This window comes from Bos mutus, chromosome 2 (assembly GCF_027580195.1).
Source record: "Bos mutus isolate GX-2022 chromosome 2, NWIPB_WYAK_1.1, whole genome shotgun sequence".
NCBI classification, from domain to species: domain Eukaryota; kingdom Metazoa; phylum Chordata; class Mammalia; order Artiodactyla; family Bovidae; genus Bos; species Bos mutus.
The window spans coordinates 44,373,286-44,387,220 of record NC_091618.1 but is presented as its reverse complement, the minus strand read 5'-3'; the positions used below and the strand labels follow the sequence as shown (position 1 = coordinate 44,387,220).

General features: G+C 31.0%; 1 protein-coding gene across 6 annotated transcripts in view; it reads left to right on the top strand.

The window, feature by feature from the left end:
- NBEAL1 (neurobeachin like 1) overlaps positions 1 to 13,474 on the top strand; it is a 163,230-nt gene extending 149,756 nt beyond the window's left edge. For all 6 annotated transcript variants that reach the window (XM_070387937.1, XM_070387932.1, XM_070387955.1 and 3 more), the window contains 3 exons: positions 689 to 837; positions 3,427 to 3,562; positions 6,203 to 13,474. In XM_070387937.1, the coding sequence (XP_070244038.1) occupies positions 689 to 837; positions 3,427 to 3,562; positions 6,203 to 6,304 (387 nt within the window). In that variant the 3' untranslated portion in view covers positions 6,305 to 13,474. The remainder of the gene's footprint in view (positions 1 to 688; positions 838 to 3,426; positions 3,563 to 6,202) is intronic.
- The last annotated feature ends 461 nt before the right edge of the window (positions 13,475 to 13,935 follow it).

The following is a 13,935-nucleotide window of genomic DNA, read 5'->3' as shown; positions in this document are numbered from 1 at the left end:
CCTCCATGGGATTTTCCAGGCAAGAGTACTGGAGTGGGTTGCCATTGCCTTCTCCGAAGGAAAGAGCACAGTATTTTGAAAAGGGTATTTTCCTTCCATTATGCAATTTGTTCATTCCCTATCACAATATTAGCCTCATGTTTTGTTTTAGGGCTTTTTATAGGCTTTGGAGAAGGAGATGGCAACCCATTCCAGTATTCTTGCCTGGGAAATCCCATAGACAGAGGAGCCTGTCGGGCTACAGTCCGTGGGAGTCCCAAAGAGTTGGACACGACTGAGAAACTAACACTAACTAGCACTTTAGGCCTATATGATTTCAAAAATAATTTCTAATTGTGTGGCACTTCATAAGCTTAGATGGAAATTATTCTTTTTGCACAAGGCAGGGTATAAATAAACCATGAATTTTATATGTTTATTTCATTTCAGTGATAAGGCTTTTTAAAAATTACGAGAACTTTTAAAAATTATTTTGGAGGGGTGAGAGTTCTTGTTTAATATTTATTTACTTAGCAATCTGATTGAAATCACTTTAACAATGTTGTCTACATATTTTCTCTTTAAGTATAACATATGTTTTTTCCAGAATTTTAAACCCAGTCATCATTCTGTTATTAGTCATAGTTTTAATTAACAATTCTGAAACTGTTTTAATTTGAGATCATTAAATTTTCTTTAATCTTTGCAGGATAAGAATGCATTGCATTTGTTTTCTGTAAATGGCAAATATCTAGGGTCTCAAGTCCTGAAGGAACAAGTATCAGATATATGTATAATTGGAGAGCACATTGTCACAGGCAGCTTACAAGGATTCCTGTCCATAAGAGATCTCCACAGGTAAATAATAAGAATTACTGAAGTAACACTTAGGAAAAGACATTAGTATTTTCAGTGAGTAAAATCTGTAGTCTAAGATTTCTAATCTTTTTATCATTTATTATGAACATGTTTTTTTGGTAACTATAAAAAAGTTGGGGAAGCTAAATTATTTCTGGATTAGTAAATAAAATTTATATGTACATTTAAAAATATAGAAAATTTTATTTTGTATACATTTTACCACAATAACAACAATTTTTTTAAATAGCCAAAAAAAAAAAAAAACAGTTTTCAAAGTGCCAAGCCTGCATTATGGATTTGGGAATATGTCCAACTGTAGCTTCAATTTTTAGAAACTAAAGTTGGGTTGGGTTTTTTTTTAATTGAAGGAAAATTGCTTTACAATGTTGTGTTGGTTTCTGCTGTGCAGCAACGTGAATCAGTTATAGTTATACATATGGATCCCCTTGCCCTTGAGCCTTCCTCCCCTCCCTTCAGCCCACCCCTCTAGGTTATCACAGAGTGCCATGCTGGACTCCCTGTGTCATATAGCAAGTTCCCACTAGCTATCTGTTTTATTTATATATATATATATCTATCTTAACCTTAGTTCGTCCCACCTGCCCCTTCCCCTGCTGTGTCCACAAGTTCATTTTCTACATCTTCATCTCCATTCTTTCCCTGAAAATAGTTTCATCATTTTTCTAGATTTCATATATATATATATATATACACACACACATTAATACATGATATTTGTTTTTCTCTTTCTCACTTCATTCTGTATAACAAACTCTAGGTTCATTCACCTCACTATTGCTGACTCAAATTTATTCTTTTTTTTATGATTGAGTAATGTTCCATTGTGTATATGTACCGTATCTTCTATATCCATTAATCTGCTGATGTACATTTATTTACGTTGCTTCCATGTCCTGGCTATTGTAAATAGTGTTGCAGTGAACACTGGGGTACACATGTGTTTTAGAATTGTGATTTGCTCAGGGTATATGCCCATTAGTAGGATTGCTGGGTCATATGCTAAATTTAAGGACTTCCCTGATGGCTCAGACGGTAAAGCGTCTGTCTACAATGCGGGAGACCTGGGTTCAATCCCTGGGTTGGGAACATCCCTTGGAGAAGGAAATGGCAATCCACTCCAGTACTATTGCCTGGAAAATCCCATGGACAGAGGAGCCTGGTAGGCTACAGCCCATGGGGTCACAAAGAGTTGGACACGACTGAGCGACTTCACGTTCATGGTAGATTTATTTCTATTTCTTTAAGGAATCTCCATACTGTTCTCCATAATGGCCGTATCATTTTACATTCCCTTCAGCAGTGCAGGAGGGTTCCCTTTACTCCACATCCTCTCCAGCATTTATTGTTTGTAGATTTTTTGATGGTGGCCATTCTGACTGTATGAGGTGATACCTCATTATAGTTTTGATTTGCATTTCTCTAATGATGAGCAGTGTTGAGCATCTTTTCATGTGTTTATTGACCATCACTATGTCTTCTTGGTAGAGATTGTCTGTTTAGATCTTCTGCTCATTTTTTGATTGAGTTGTTTGTAAAGTTGGGTTTAAAATATTTTTTTCAGTTGTAATCAGATAAAGTCTTTTTCAGGCTAAGTCTAGCATATCTGTTCCTGTTATGTATGTGTGTGTTTAAAATTGGTGAAAGGCTTTTGTTATTTACCCAGTGAAGGAAAAAATCTTTGTAAAGTAAGTACGTTTTTAAGTTTGGTGTTCTTTATGTTTAGCAACTTATATTCACAAAGCACTGTTTTCCCTTGCATGCCCAAATACATTTTCTTTTCTTCTCTTAAAACACTTACTGTGACTTATTTATATACCTCTTAGTATCTTGGCCCCTCCCTAAACCCTTCCTTCTTAATAGTTTCCTGATCCAGAGTGTTCTCTTACTGCCTTCATATCAAAATCACTTCTGTATCAATATCACTTTTGATTTTTATATTTTCTTTCTCATTTTTGTCATTCTTTCCCATGTGGTAGAGCATTAAGTCTACATTTCAGTAATATCTTTCCAACATTTTGTATTACAACCCTGATTTTAGGGTATGGTTAGGAGAATCCCAAATTAGAAAAAATTAATGGAATCTTTTAGCAAGTTAGACTAGAGCATAGTGTGTACATCTTAAATTCTTCATTCTCTAATCATAAAAGCTGTGAACATTTATCATAATGGCATGTTATATTTTTATACCACATTATCTTTTAAAATATATATTACATCCTTTATGACAAAGCAAATATACCAATTTTATTAACCTTATTCCCCACCAGCACATAGTTTTTGGGCTTTTACCCTTTTGTTTATCCAACTTTCATTTGTTAATCATTTCGTGAGAGCACATATAAATGGTTAGAGTGCAAACAGATGTTGGAAATAGAGAAAAAGTGTATTAAGTATTTTGAGTCATGCTATAAATGTCGGCTCTTGTGTCACTCAGGTTTTCTGAACTTAAGTTCCCACATTTATAAAATTAGAATGTATAATTAAATGACTGTTAACTTCCAGTTATAAAGTTCTGTGAATCCATTGTATATCTGTGTAATTATGTGCTTTTTATTTCTCTTCTAGTTTGAATCTCTGCATCAGCCCATTAGCCATGCGATCGCCTATCCACTGTGTTTGTGTAACCAAAGAATATAGCCATATTCTTGTAGGATTAGAAGACGGCAAATTGATTGTAGTGGGTGTTGGCAGGCCAGCTGAGGTAAAACCTAGCATCACGGATGTAGTTTCCCGTACTTTTGGGGATTCCCTTGGTTCTTCTTTATTCCAGCTAAATCAGACGTCTCCATTATGGATAAACAAACTGAAAAACAAATTTGATTTTTCAAAGTACAGTAAATGAAAGCGAACAAAGCCAGTATTCAAGAATGATAGTTATATTATTATATTATTGAAATCACATGTTTAGCAGTTTTCATTTATAGCTCTAGATGAGTAAGAAAGTTCTTTTATTCTGTCTTTCCAAATCTAAATTTAAAACCACACACTTGCATTTTTAATACATATAAAAGCATTTATAAAAAATGAAATTAGACTAAATAACAAAACAGTTTATTATTCTTTTGTAAATTTGGCCATGCTGTGTGGCTTACAGGATCTTAGTTCCCTGAACAGGGATCCCACTTGAGCCCTGGCAGTGAAAGCACCGAGTCCTAGGCACTGGACTACCAGGGAATTCCCCAAACTATATTAATTTCAACAGATATTTAGCATGATTGTATATCAGTTGTACTTTTGTAAAAGCAGCTTTCTGTTTTTTACTTGGAACTACAAATATCCCCATATAACGTGCTAATTCTCAGTGTGTTTCCTATAGTTCCTATACATTTATTTGCCAGTGGCTTATTAATTACTGAATATTCAGATATCATAAATCTAAGACTATTCCTAAGAAAATGTAGCAGCTGTACTCCAAGTAATCTAGTGATTCTTTTAGAAAATTTATTTTGTTACATAGACTCATATTTAAGCATTATAAATTTTTATTGATATCATTGGTCTTTTCTGAGAAATCTAAAATATGACATCTGTGGGGGTTATTTCAAGAGAAGACATTATTGAATAACATACTGTCATTGGTTATAATAAATCCATTATAGATCATATGAACCTCTTTGCCAGATACTTTCTTCCAGGATATTAATAAAAGAGGTCTTACTAAAGTGACTACAACAACATTTAGTTTCAGGTCTAATGGTTCCCCCAATAATGTCAGCACGTCTATATTTCAATATTCCACTTACGTTTAAAGCATTATACACATTTTTACATTCAGTAATAGAGTTTCTTAATTAATATACTTACAAGTAATGATTTCCCTCCTGTCCTTTGCTAATGTGATGATTACTTGAGAACTCTGCTCAGATATTACTCTTTGAGTATGTTTGTTTTCACTGTGTGTGGTTTACTCACATGCCTTTAAATTTGCCTGTCCTCCAGCTCAGTAATTTGTTAGCGTACGATTTTACTGAAGTTTTAAAAACTGAAATGCCCTTGTGCACACACATTTTAAAAAAAATTAATTGGAAAAAAATACCTAAATAGCTTCATTTCATAGGCCTAATAAGGCAATGCTCTGTAATATTTACCAAATAAGTTTTTGGTCCCCATTGAAAGATTTATGTAGTCTGCAACAATAGAATTTGAATTATGTGTAGATTTTGATTAAAAGTATTTTTTATCTATTTTTACATCTTTGTGAAATTCATCTCCCATTAGCTGAATTATGGATCTACTTTAGTAAATAATATAATTGAATGCTTAGAATTCTGCATAATTAAAATATAATTTTATGTGAAATTTTCTATAATTTTATGTAGAAATTAAATAGATCAGTAGTTCTGAAGAGTTCTATTTCAACATCTATTTTTATCTAAAAGTAAAAAATGTTGGTTAATATGTATTTTTAAATCATGTATCAGTTTTATACATTATGCTGTTGTACAGAATCCATATTTGTAAATTAGATGTTAAACTGGAACTAGATGAATAGCAATGATGGTTTTGGAAATACGTCTGGAAATGAAAATGCAGAGCAAACATGCCAAAATGTCTTTGCTTGAGGCCTGTCTTTTATCTCTAATGAATGGACCCTAGAAAAGTAACCATTATAAAAGGGTAGCAGATAAAGCACCATTAAAAAGTAGATTGCTCTTGGGAAAGTAATTCCAACAAATCATATGGTTAGATAGAGAAATGTTATACTTTCAGAGGGGCATTAACCCACTGATTCAGTTAATTTTGATTAATAATTGTTATATGCCAAGAAGTGTGCTAAGTGGTAAAAAATTTAATGGTGGAAAAATGTGATTCTCACTTTCAAAGAGCTTATGCTGTTCTTTTTTTCTAAATTACTTTTTATCATTCTATTGATAAAGAATTTTTAAATTTCTTAGATCAAACTATTTAAAAATTACTTTCTTTTCATCAAAATGTTATTTTAATTTCTTATGATTGTGATTGTCATTAATAGTACTGTAATTAGGAGAAAAATCCTCAAAGCTATGTGTCTTATCGGCGAGATTAAGTATAATTTGAAATTATTTTAATGAAGTGAAATGTAGTTTTGTAAATACATAATGTAAGGGAGTCTTGTAATTTTGATATAACCGCACATTTAATTAAAAATTTATACATTGGTATTTGATCTTTCTCAACTAAAAGACAGTGTAGAAAAGCCTTTCTTTAATTATTATTAATTAAGAATCATTAAAATGTTAATGATTCTGCTAACCAAACCTATTTCTTTTACACTCTACAAAATCATTGTCTTATATATTAATTTCATTTTTTTCATACTTAATAACATTTATTCTTAATTTCTCTGGATTACTTTAAACAGATGCGCTCAGGTCAGCTTTCTCGAAAATTGTGGGGATCTAGCAAACGGCTCAGCCAGATCTCAGCTGGAGAAACTGAATATAATACTCAAGATTCCAAGTGATTGTTATTTCTACCTTCTGTCATGGATAACTGAAATTTGATTTATCACTTTGTCACTTTAACCACATCTCTCAACTATCTCAAATGCTTCAGGTCTGTTATCCCTGAAAATCATTCAGGATTTACCAAAATTTGGTATAAATTTGGCATATGTATAAATTTAGTCATAGATATTACTGTTATCCACTTAAAAATTTTCTGGTTAACATCATTGAATCTATCTTATTAACTAATTCTTAGTCTGTACTAAGATGAATTTGAGAAAAGACATTTGATTAGATTTAGTGGTTTATTCCTAAGGATAATTAGATCTTTTTTAAAAAATAAACTTCTAAAAATGAAGAAGTTAGATTCAACTCACTTATTATAAATAGCAAAAGTTGTATTTCTAATAAAAGAGTAGATAGAGATAATGGGACAGTTGAGAGATATGGCTTTTAATGCTTTCTTTAGTTAATCATTCTATTTACTGACCACCATATTTAAAAATACGATTTATTTATGGAACTTCTGATCAGAGGTAATATTTGAAAAGCATCCGTTGCATACTTGTATTTTTGAAACTGGTACATTGGCACATCCCACTACTACTTAGCATATTACTAATGAGAATTTATTGCAACATATTATCATCCTTAAATAATAAAGTTTGAGTAGGAATAAAAGAAACTAGAGATACATTTTACAGATATATTTCACTAGTAGTATAGTTAAGGAAAAATGCTAATTATGATTTTGACATTTGGGTCCTGTATAGCATTTGCAGCTCAATTTATATATGCAGAGTACAAAATTTCTTGGCTTTTTCTTTATTAAACACTGTGTTTTCCCTCAATAATTTTTGGAGTTAGAAATGATACCCAAATAATTATGTTTTTACTTATTTCATATGATTGATGAACTGAAAAGATATGCATAACTTAAACTAGTCATTTAGATATAGTAATTTTTAAAAATACACATTTCTGTTTCATGTTATGTATAATTTAGGATTACAATTAATTTTATTATACATAGCTAGATGTTACATTATGCTTTGCTATTCAAGATTTTAAAGTACTGATAGATTTATTTTAGAATTCAAAGAGATTGTTAAACCTTCTACTTTTGTAAGGTCATGTTTTGAGTAAGGTCAGAAAGCTTTTACAACTATTTGAGTGTCCTTAATCTGAGATTCCACGGGTTTGGTGAGGAAATTCTGTTTGTTAGCTGCTTTTTTTTTTTCCTAAGAGTGGGTGGTTGAGTGGCTTTCTAAACGGGGTCTGTGAAAAAAGAGGAGAAAAAGACTTTTTACAATGATACCTTTTAAAATAATAATATTTTTTTTATTCCACAAACTATAGAATTCCTTTTATCCAGTTGTCTTCTCAGTTGAATCTTTGAAGAATTTCCCCTTTGCAGTCCTCTCCTGTTGCCTGTTGCCCACAGTTGTCTACTACCCTTTTCTTTATAATCCTATGAGAGAGTAAAAAATACATGAGAAGTGAAGGATTCTATAATAGGGAAACTATTTGATAGATTTGATTGGCTTGTATAAGAACTAGCAAAAAGTTGTAGACGAATATTCTTTCCAGTCATTTAAAATCCTCTCTCTTATCAGTAAAAAACTTCTGTTTAGGTTAATCACACTGACATAAACTGATGCAGCATAAAGTAGAACATCCGTAAATGTGAAGGTTTCCTTTTTTGAGGACTTCAGTAATTTGTGGTAAAAATGCCTCAAAACAAGTCAGTAGAGATGATTATGATATATTAAGATTAATTTCTTCTATTAGTTTTTTCATTCTTATAAAATATTTCATTCTTATAAAATATTCATCAATATTTTCATTTTTCATCTTATAAAAGGTAGGTTACCCTCCAAAAGCTATTTTGTAGGTTTGAAGTCAAGAGAATCAAAATGATTGATTTTTGGTATTTTAAATGTTGAAGTTTTAAAAAAAATGTTTCTAAATCAAAACTTTGGAAATGTTTCTTTTGCCTATTTTAATCTAGGGATTTTGGTATAAGGATGCCTTTTTTATTTTTAAGGTTATTTAATACTGGTTTTGGAAGTTATTGGCTTTGGAAGTTACAGAAAAGTTTAACTTAGATTATTAGAGGGAAATTCCTAAATTTTTGGTACTTTGCTACTGTTTAGATGGAGTAACTAAAGAAGCAGGGTACATTTTATAGCACAAACATGAAGAAGCTTTGTTCACAGTAGATCTTCTATTTAGAACAATAGTAGATGTTCAGAGCACTAGAATTCATCCTTACATTTTCCAAAAAGTGAAAACCAAAATCTCAAAATTTTGAGAAAAGTGTTTGAGAATACTAGCAACAGTCTAGAAGAATGGAACTTAAAGTTTATTAAATAAGCAAATATAGTAGTAGCTTTGGCTGAATAGGGCTTCCCTGGTGGCTCAGCTGGTAAAGAATCTGCCTGCAATGCGTGAGACCCAGATTTGATTCCTGGGTTGGGAAGATCCCCTCGAGAAGGGAAAGGATACTTATTCCAGTATTCTGGCCTGGAGAATTCCATGGACTGTTCAGTCCATGGGGTCGCAAAGAGTCCGACATGACTGAGCGACTTTCACTTTTGGCTGAGCAGTTCCTCTTTTAAACAGTGTAGACCACTGAATTAAAAATTGCTAGGTAAAATCACTGAAAAGATATACTTTGAGGGATTCTGGTGTATTTAGATGTTATCCATACAAATTAGTTTTGTATTGTATATGGGAGAGATGAATAGGATCATTAGTGGAGTAACAGGTGGACATTTTAGACGATGAATATAATATCTCAACTTAGCTGTTGTATGAAATATGTTGTCTTTGAAGAACTTTTCTTCTGCTTTTGTTTCTTGACACAAATAAAATCTTTGCATCCTGATGATGCGGAGTGATTTATAGTAAGGGTCAAGTATTAAAACATATAATACAGGTACTACTCATTTAGAGAAAAAAGAAGCTTTGTAAGATTTTTTCAACTCCTCCCAAACAGTATTCTGTCATTACTTAGATAAAGTTGGAGAGAAGGGAAAAATAGAGCAGGGCATGAATGAGCTTGACCAGTTGTTTTAAAGTCTTTTTTTTTTTTCCCCCACCCCTTTCCCTGTTTTAAAGTCTTATAAGCCTGTGAAGCTCATGTCATTTATGAATCCATTTCTATTAATTTCCTTTAGTCACAGTGCTTTTTCAGGTCACATCCTTTTGTAGACGAGAAAATGTCAAGTATTTATTTGTCATTAACAAAGAACAACAGTGAGGCTTCCTTTTTTCTCTGTGTTAAGGTGTATAAAAATTATCCTTTAAGAACTAGTATTGAAAAGCACTTTTAACCTTCTGAAGGAGGAAACGTGCCCTCATAATTAATCAGAATTTAGATTTGAAAGTTGAATCTTAATCAAAGCTTAAATAGAAGTAGATAGAGGAAATTAACTTGAATACCCTATTTTTATTTAATGATGACACCATGACATGGCCTTTGCCTTTAAGTATATTAAGTATCTTGTTATTATTAAAAGAATCACTAATGGAAATCTCTTAATTGAATTTAAAGAGCTAACGTTCCTTTTATATATTTATTTTTATAAAGTGAATAGCATTGTCTTTATCACCTTTCCAATGAAAAGATGCAAGTACATGGACTATTTTAGATGTAAATATTACATAAATATTAAACAATATCATGTAACATGTAATATCATGTGTGGGTATATATATATGAAGGTTGGTCTCTTCAAATACATCATTAAATATGTCATCCATAAATAAATTCTTAAACCTGTCTTTAGGATATAGTTTTTGACTGAGTAAGAAATGAAATACATTCTTTTTTATTCCTAAATCTAATCTGTTGTTATCAGGCAGACTCAGCTTGTCCTAACTCCCATTTCTCTGATCAACTAAAACTGTCCTTTCCCAGTAAGTGACTAGTCTTAAACATTTTTATCACTCTAAGCAAATATTGTTCTCAGTATTCTTTTAGCTTTATTTATTTATCATGCATACATTTGATTTGCTTTTAAACTTGATCATCCAGAACATTGTTCTAGAGAGTTTTCCCATGTGAGAGTCCTTGTTGTCATCATTTCAGTATTATTGAAATGACAGTCATCATTTCAATATTATTAAAATATGGGCCACAGCTTTATTTAATTTGAATCTAGCATTTTTCAAGGCCATTGTTTCTTAACTGAGATTACAGGTAGACTTCTCTGTGAAGTTTTATAAATATACAGAAGTTTAGGCACTACTCTGGATATTTTGAACCTCTTTACTTGATATTCTTGGTATAAAAAAACTATGTCTCAGGGTTATTAAATCAAAATATTTTCTGCTATAGAAATTATATCCATTCATTTTTTATAAATCATATCTGGTATTCACAGGCTTATTTGAAATAGGTGTGATCATTATCCTTGAAGACATTTGTTTCTAAAATTTGCTTGGAATGGCTTTCTTATCTTTGTTTTGCATGCCACAGTAACAACTAAATTTCCTTTTCAGTTTGCATTATTCTTATCATAAACTCTCTTCAGACCTTTCATATTTGAAAATTGTGACTAATATCTGTCTCCAGAAAAGTGTTTGCTTGTATTAGTTCCTAGTGACTATCAGTGAATATTTTGCATATCTGAATTAGGTAATATTTTTAAGTGTTAATAAAATCATGAGTAACAAAATGCTAGATTTAAAACATTGATTTAGATCTCTTAAAGCTTTGAAGCTACTAATCAATAGTTTTCCTAATTAAAAGCATTGACTTAAATTCCCTAAGCACTTCTGAGGACTTTTGTAGGTGTAGCCTCTGTATGGAAGTACTTCTTAATTTTTCGTATGAAAAGTCCTAGTATTAAGAAAAAATAGAGCATTAACATTTAAGCCTGTATTGAGAACAATCAATTTTCTGCATTCAAAACATAGGGCCATCTTAGATTATAGAAATTATGATTTTCATCAGTATAAGAAAGTATGTAAAAGTGGCTATCTTACCAAGTACTTTTCTGATATATTGTAGTTAATTCATCAAATACATCTTCTTAGATTATCTCACTGACATTTGTCACATGTGGATGATTTTTAAAGACACTGTAGGATTTGGACCTATAAAGCTAATGGCTTTAGTGAAAAAAGGACAGAGATAAAGTTGTATTTACTTTTGTCTTAATGCCTTTAATCTTATGAATTGAAAATTCAAAGGAAAAGAACAAGTAGAAAGTCATTTGGTCAACATTTGTTTTCCTTGATTTAATTTTACTGTTTCCTTGGAAACTTATTTTGCAAATATTACCATAATAATAATACCACAATATTATCATTGAAAAGGTTACCAATTCTTTTTTTTTAAATTCCCATTCATTTTTCAAAGTTGACTGCTAGTGGACTCGGTATTTGTGTGTGTGTGTGTTTTCACTTAAAATGGCTGTCTCATTATTTAAAATTTATAACTATTTTTGAGTGTACAAACTGATTAGCTATTTATAATACTATTACAGTACAGCATTGTAATTTGAGAAAGAAAACAAGTTAGGATTTAGGTGGGATTGAAAAATAAAATTATATTTTATTGATTAAAATATAAACTTTTAAAAAGTCTTATTCCAATGGACCTTTTAAAATTTATTTTTGTAATAATATATTGTACTTAATGTGTATAAAATTAGAGGCTTTCTGGTAGCCAGTATTCCAAATAAATAGTTAATATTCAAATGCTATTTTTGTTGTTCCTTATCTTAGAAACATTTTCCCATAATATCTAAGCAATGTGTTTTAATATTTACTGGACTCAATCTACAGATTCAACAAATATTCCTCTTGCATTTTGGAGGAAAAAAAGCTTATCTATGATAACATATTTTTCTCTTTAGAATACTAAAATTATATTAATCAATAAACAATTTAGAGAGTAGTTCTGGTAAGACAATGTCAGGTGTCAGACTTAATTGAAAAAATTTCAGCCCCTTAGTTTCTTATATAGCTATTAAAGGGAATAATTTTATTCCTTTGGGATTTCAACTTTTTCATGGATAATTTTCAAAATATTTAATTACAATAGTTTCTACATTTCTTCCAAAATTATTACATATTTCAGTACATCTTACTGTTAAAGATCTTTTATACTTTTTATTTTTTTTTCCTATTGTACTTTTTACTGGTCTCTCCAATTCTTAAATACCATCACCAAAAAGTTTTTGTGGCTACTGTTTTACAGTTAGCTTTACAGAAAACCATATGGCTGGTTTGTTCTCTTCAGAAATTCCTAGTGGGTATTGCTTTCCTTTCCCCAACTGTTTGCTTTTATATGGATTTGTAGCAAAAATATGAGCAAACAATAATCATCTAACCAGTCATTTTCTGTCTGGTTCATTGTTATAGAAGTGAATTACATTAAGATTGAAAAATACTGAACACATATGATTTGCTTCTTACGTCAATCTTTCTGGGACCCAGATTAAATAGGAGTATTTCAGTGTTATCATAGAGGTGACAGTGATTTGAATGTGTGTGTGTATGTGTGTGTGTGTATATATATATATATATATATATATATACATGCACATAGTCAATTCAGAGGAGGATAGCTAAAAATTCAGAATTACTTGTTTAAAAAAGTACTTGCAAATTGTGCTGCTACTTAAATATTTAAGGAATTCAAAAAGTTATGTATTTATCATAAAGTGTTCCTTCTCATTTGTTCTACTGGAATTGACCATTAAAAAGAGAATATTAAGCCTTATTTATATCTGATTATTGACTGCAAACTGTGACTCAATGAATACTTGTATGCCAAAAAAAAAAAAAAGGTTTTAAAGTTGAGATAGTTTTAGACTTAATAAAGATGTGTAAATAATTTTGATTAGTATTCTCATTATAATGAAGTTACTGTTAATTTGGTGCAATACGTTCTTCCCTTTCTCATCCTTTTAAAATTAAATATATAAGATGTATGTTTTGTTTTGTTACATTGAATGTTTTAAAATTTTTCAGTGTGTGTATATGAGCTAGTTTGATTGTTTCTGTATAGCATGATTGAAGATAATTGAAAAATTTGCACATTTTTTAGTCATTTGGAAATTTGTAGTCTAACAGTTTTTAAGAATATGCATTTATTTTGTAAATAATAAATTAGCTTTGTATATGAAAATGAGTTTGAATCAAATAAAAAAGTAATGTTACTTTCTTCAGCTCATTTGTAATTCTCAATTTATATAGTCTGATTAGAACTTAACATTAGCTAAGCTATTTGAACTTAGCAAATTATAGACCTAAATGCAAAACCCGTAACTATCAACTTACAGATGAACCTAAAAGAATGCATTTCACACTCTTATGTCACAACTGAAGAATTTGAGTTTTGGAAAGCTGAATCTTTTATAATGGGCTGCAAACAAACCTTCCTGACCTTTGCCCTGGAGGGAAACATACTGATGAGTAAGCAAACCTGCCTTCTATTCCAGAAGGGGACTCTCTGCCTTCTAAGGTTGTTTGCTATACAGACGTCCTTTAAAAGACATGTCCAGAACAGAATGGCAGTTTATACCTTGCTCTTAACAGACTGTTTCCCAACACTACCTATCATCCGCTAAGTCTTGTCAGACCACCATGTCTTAAGGACCATAGGGAAGAGGGAAGCTACCTGAGCAAG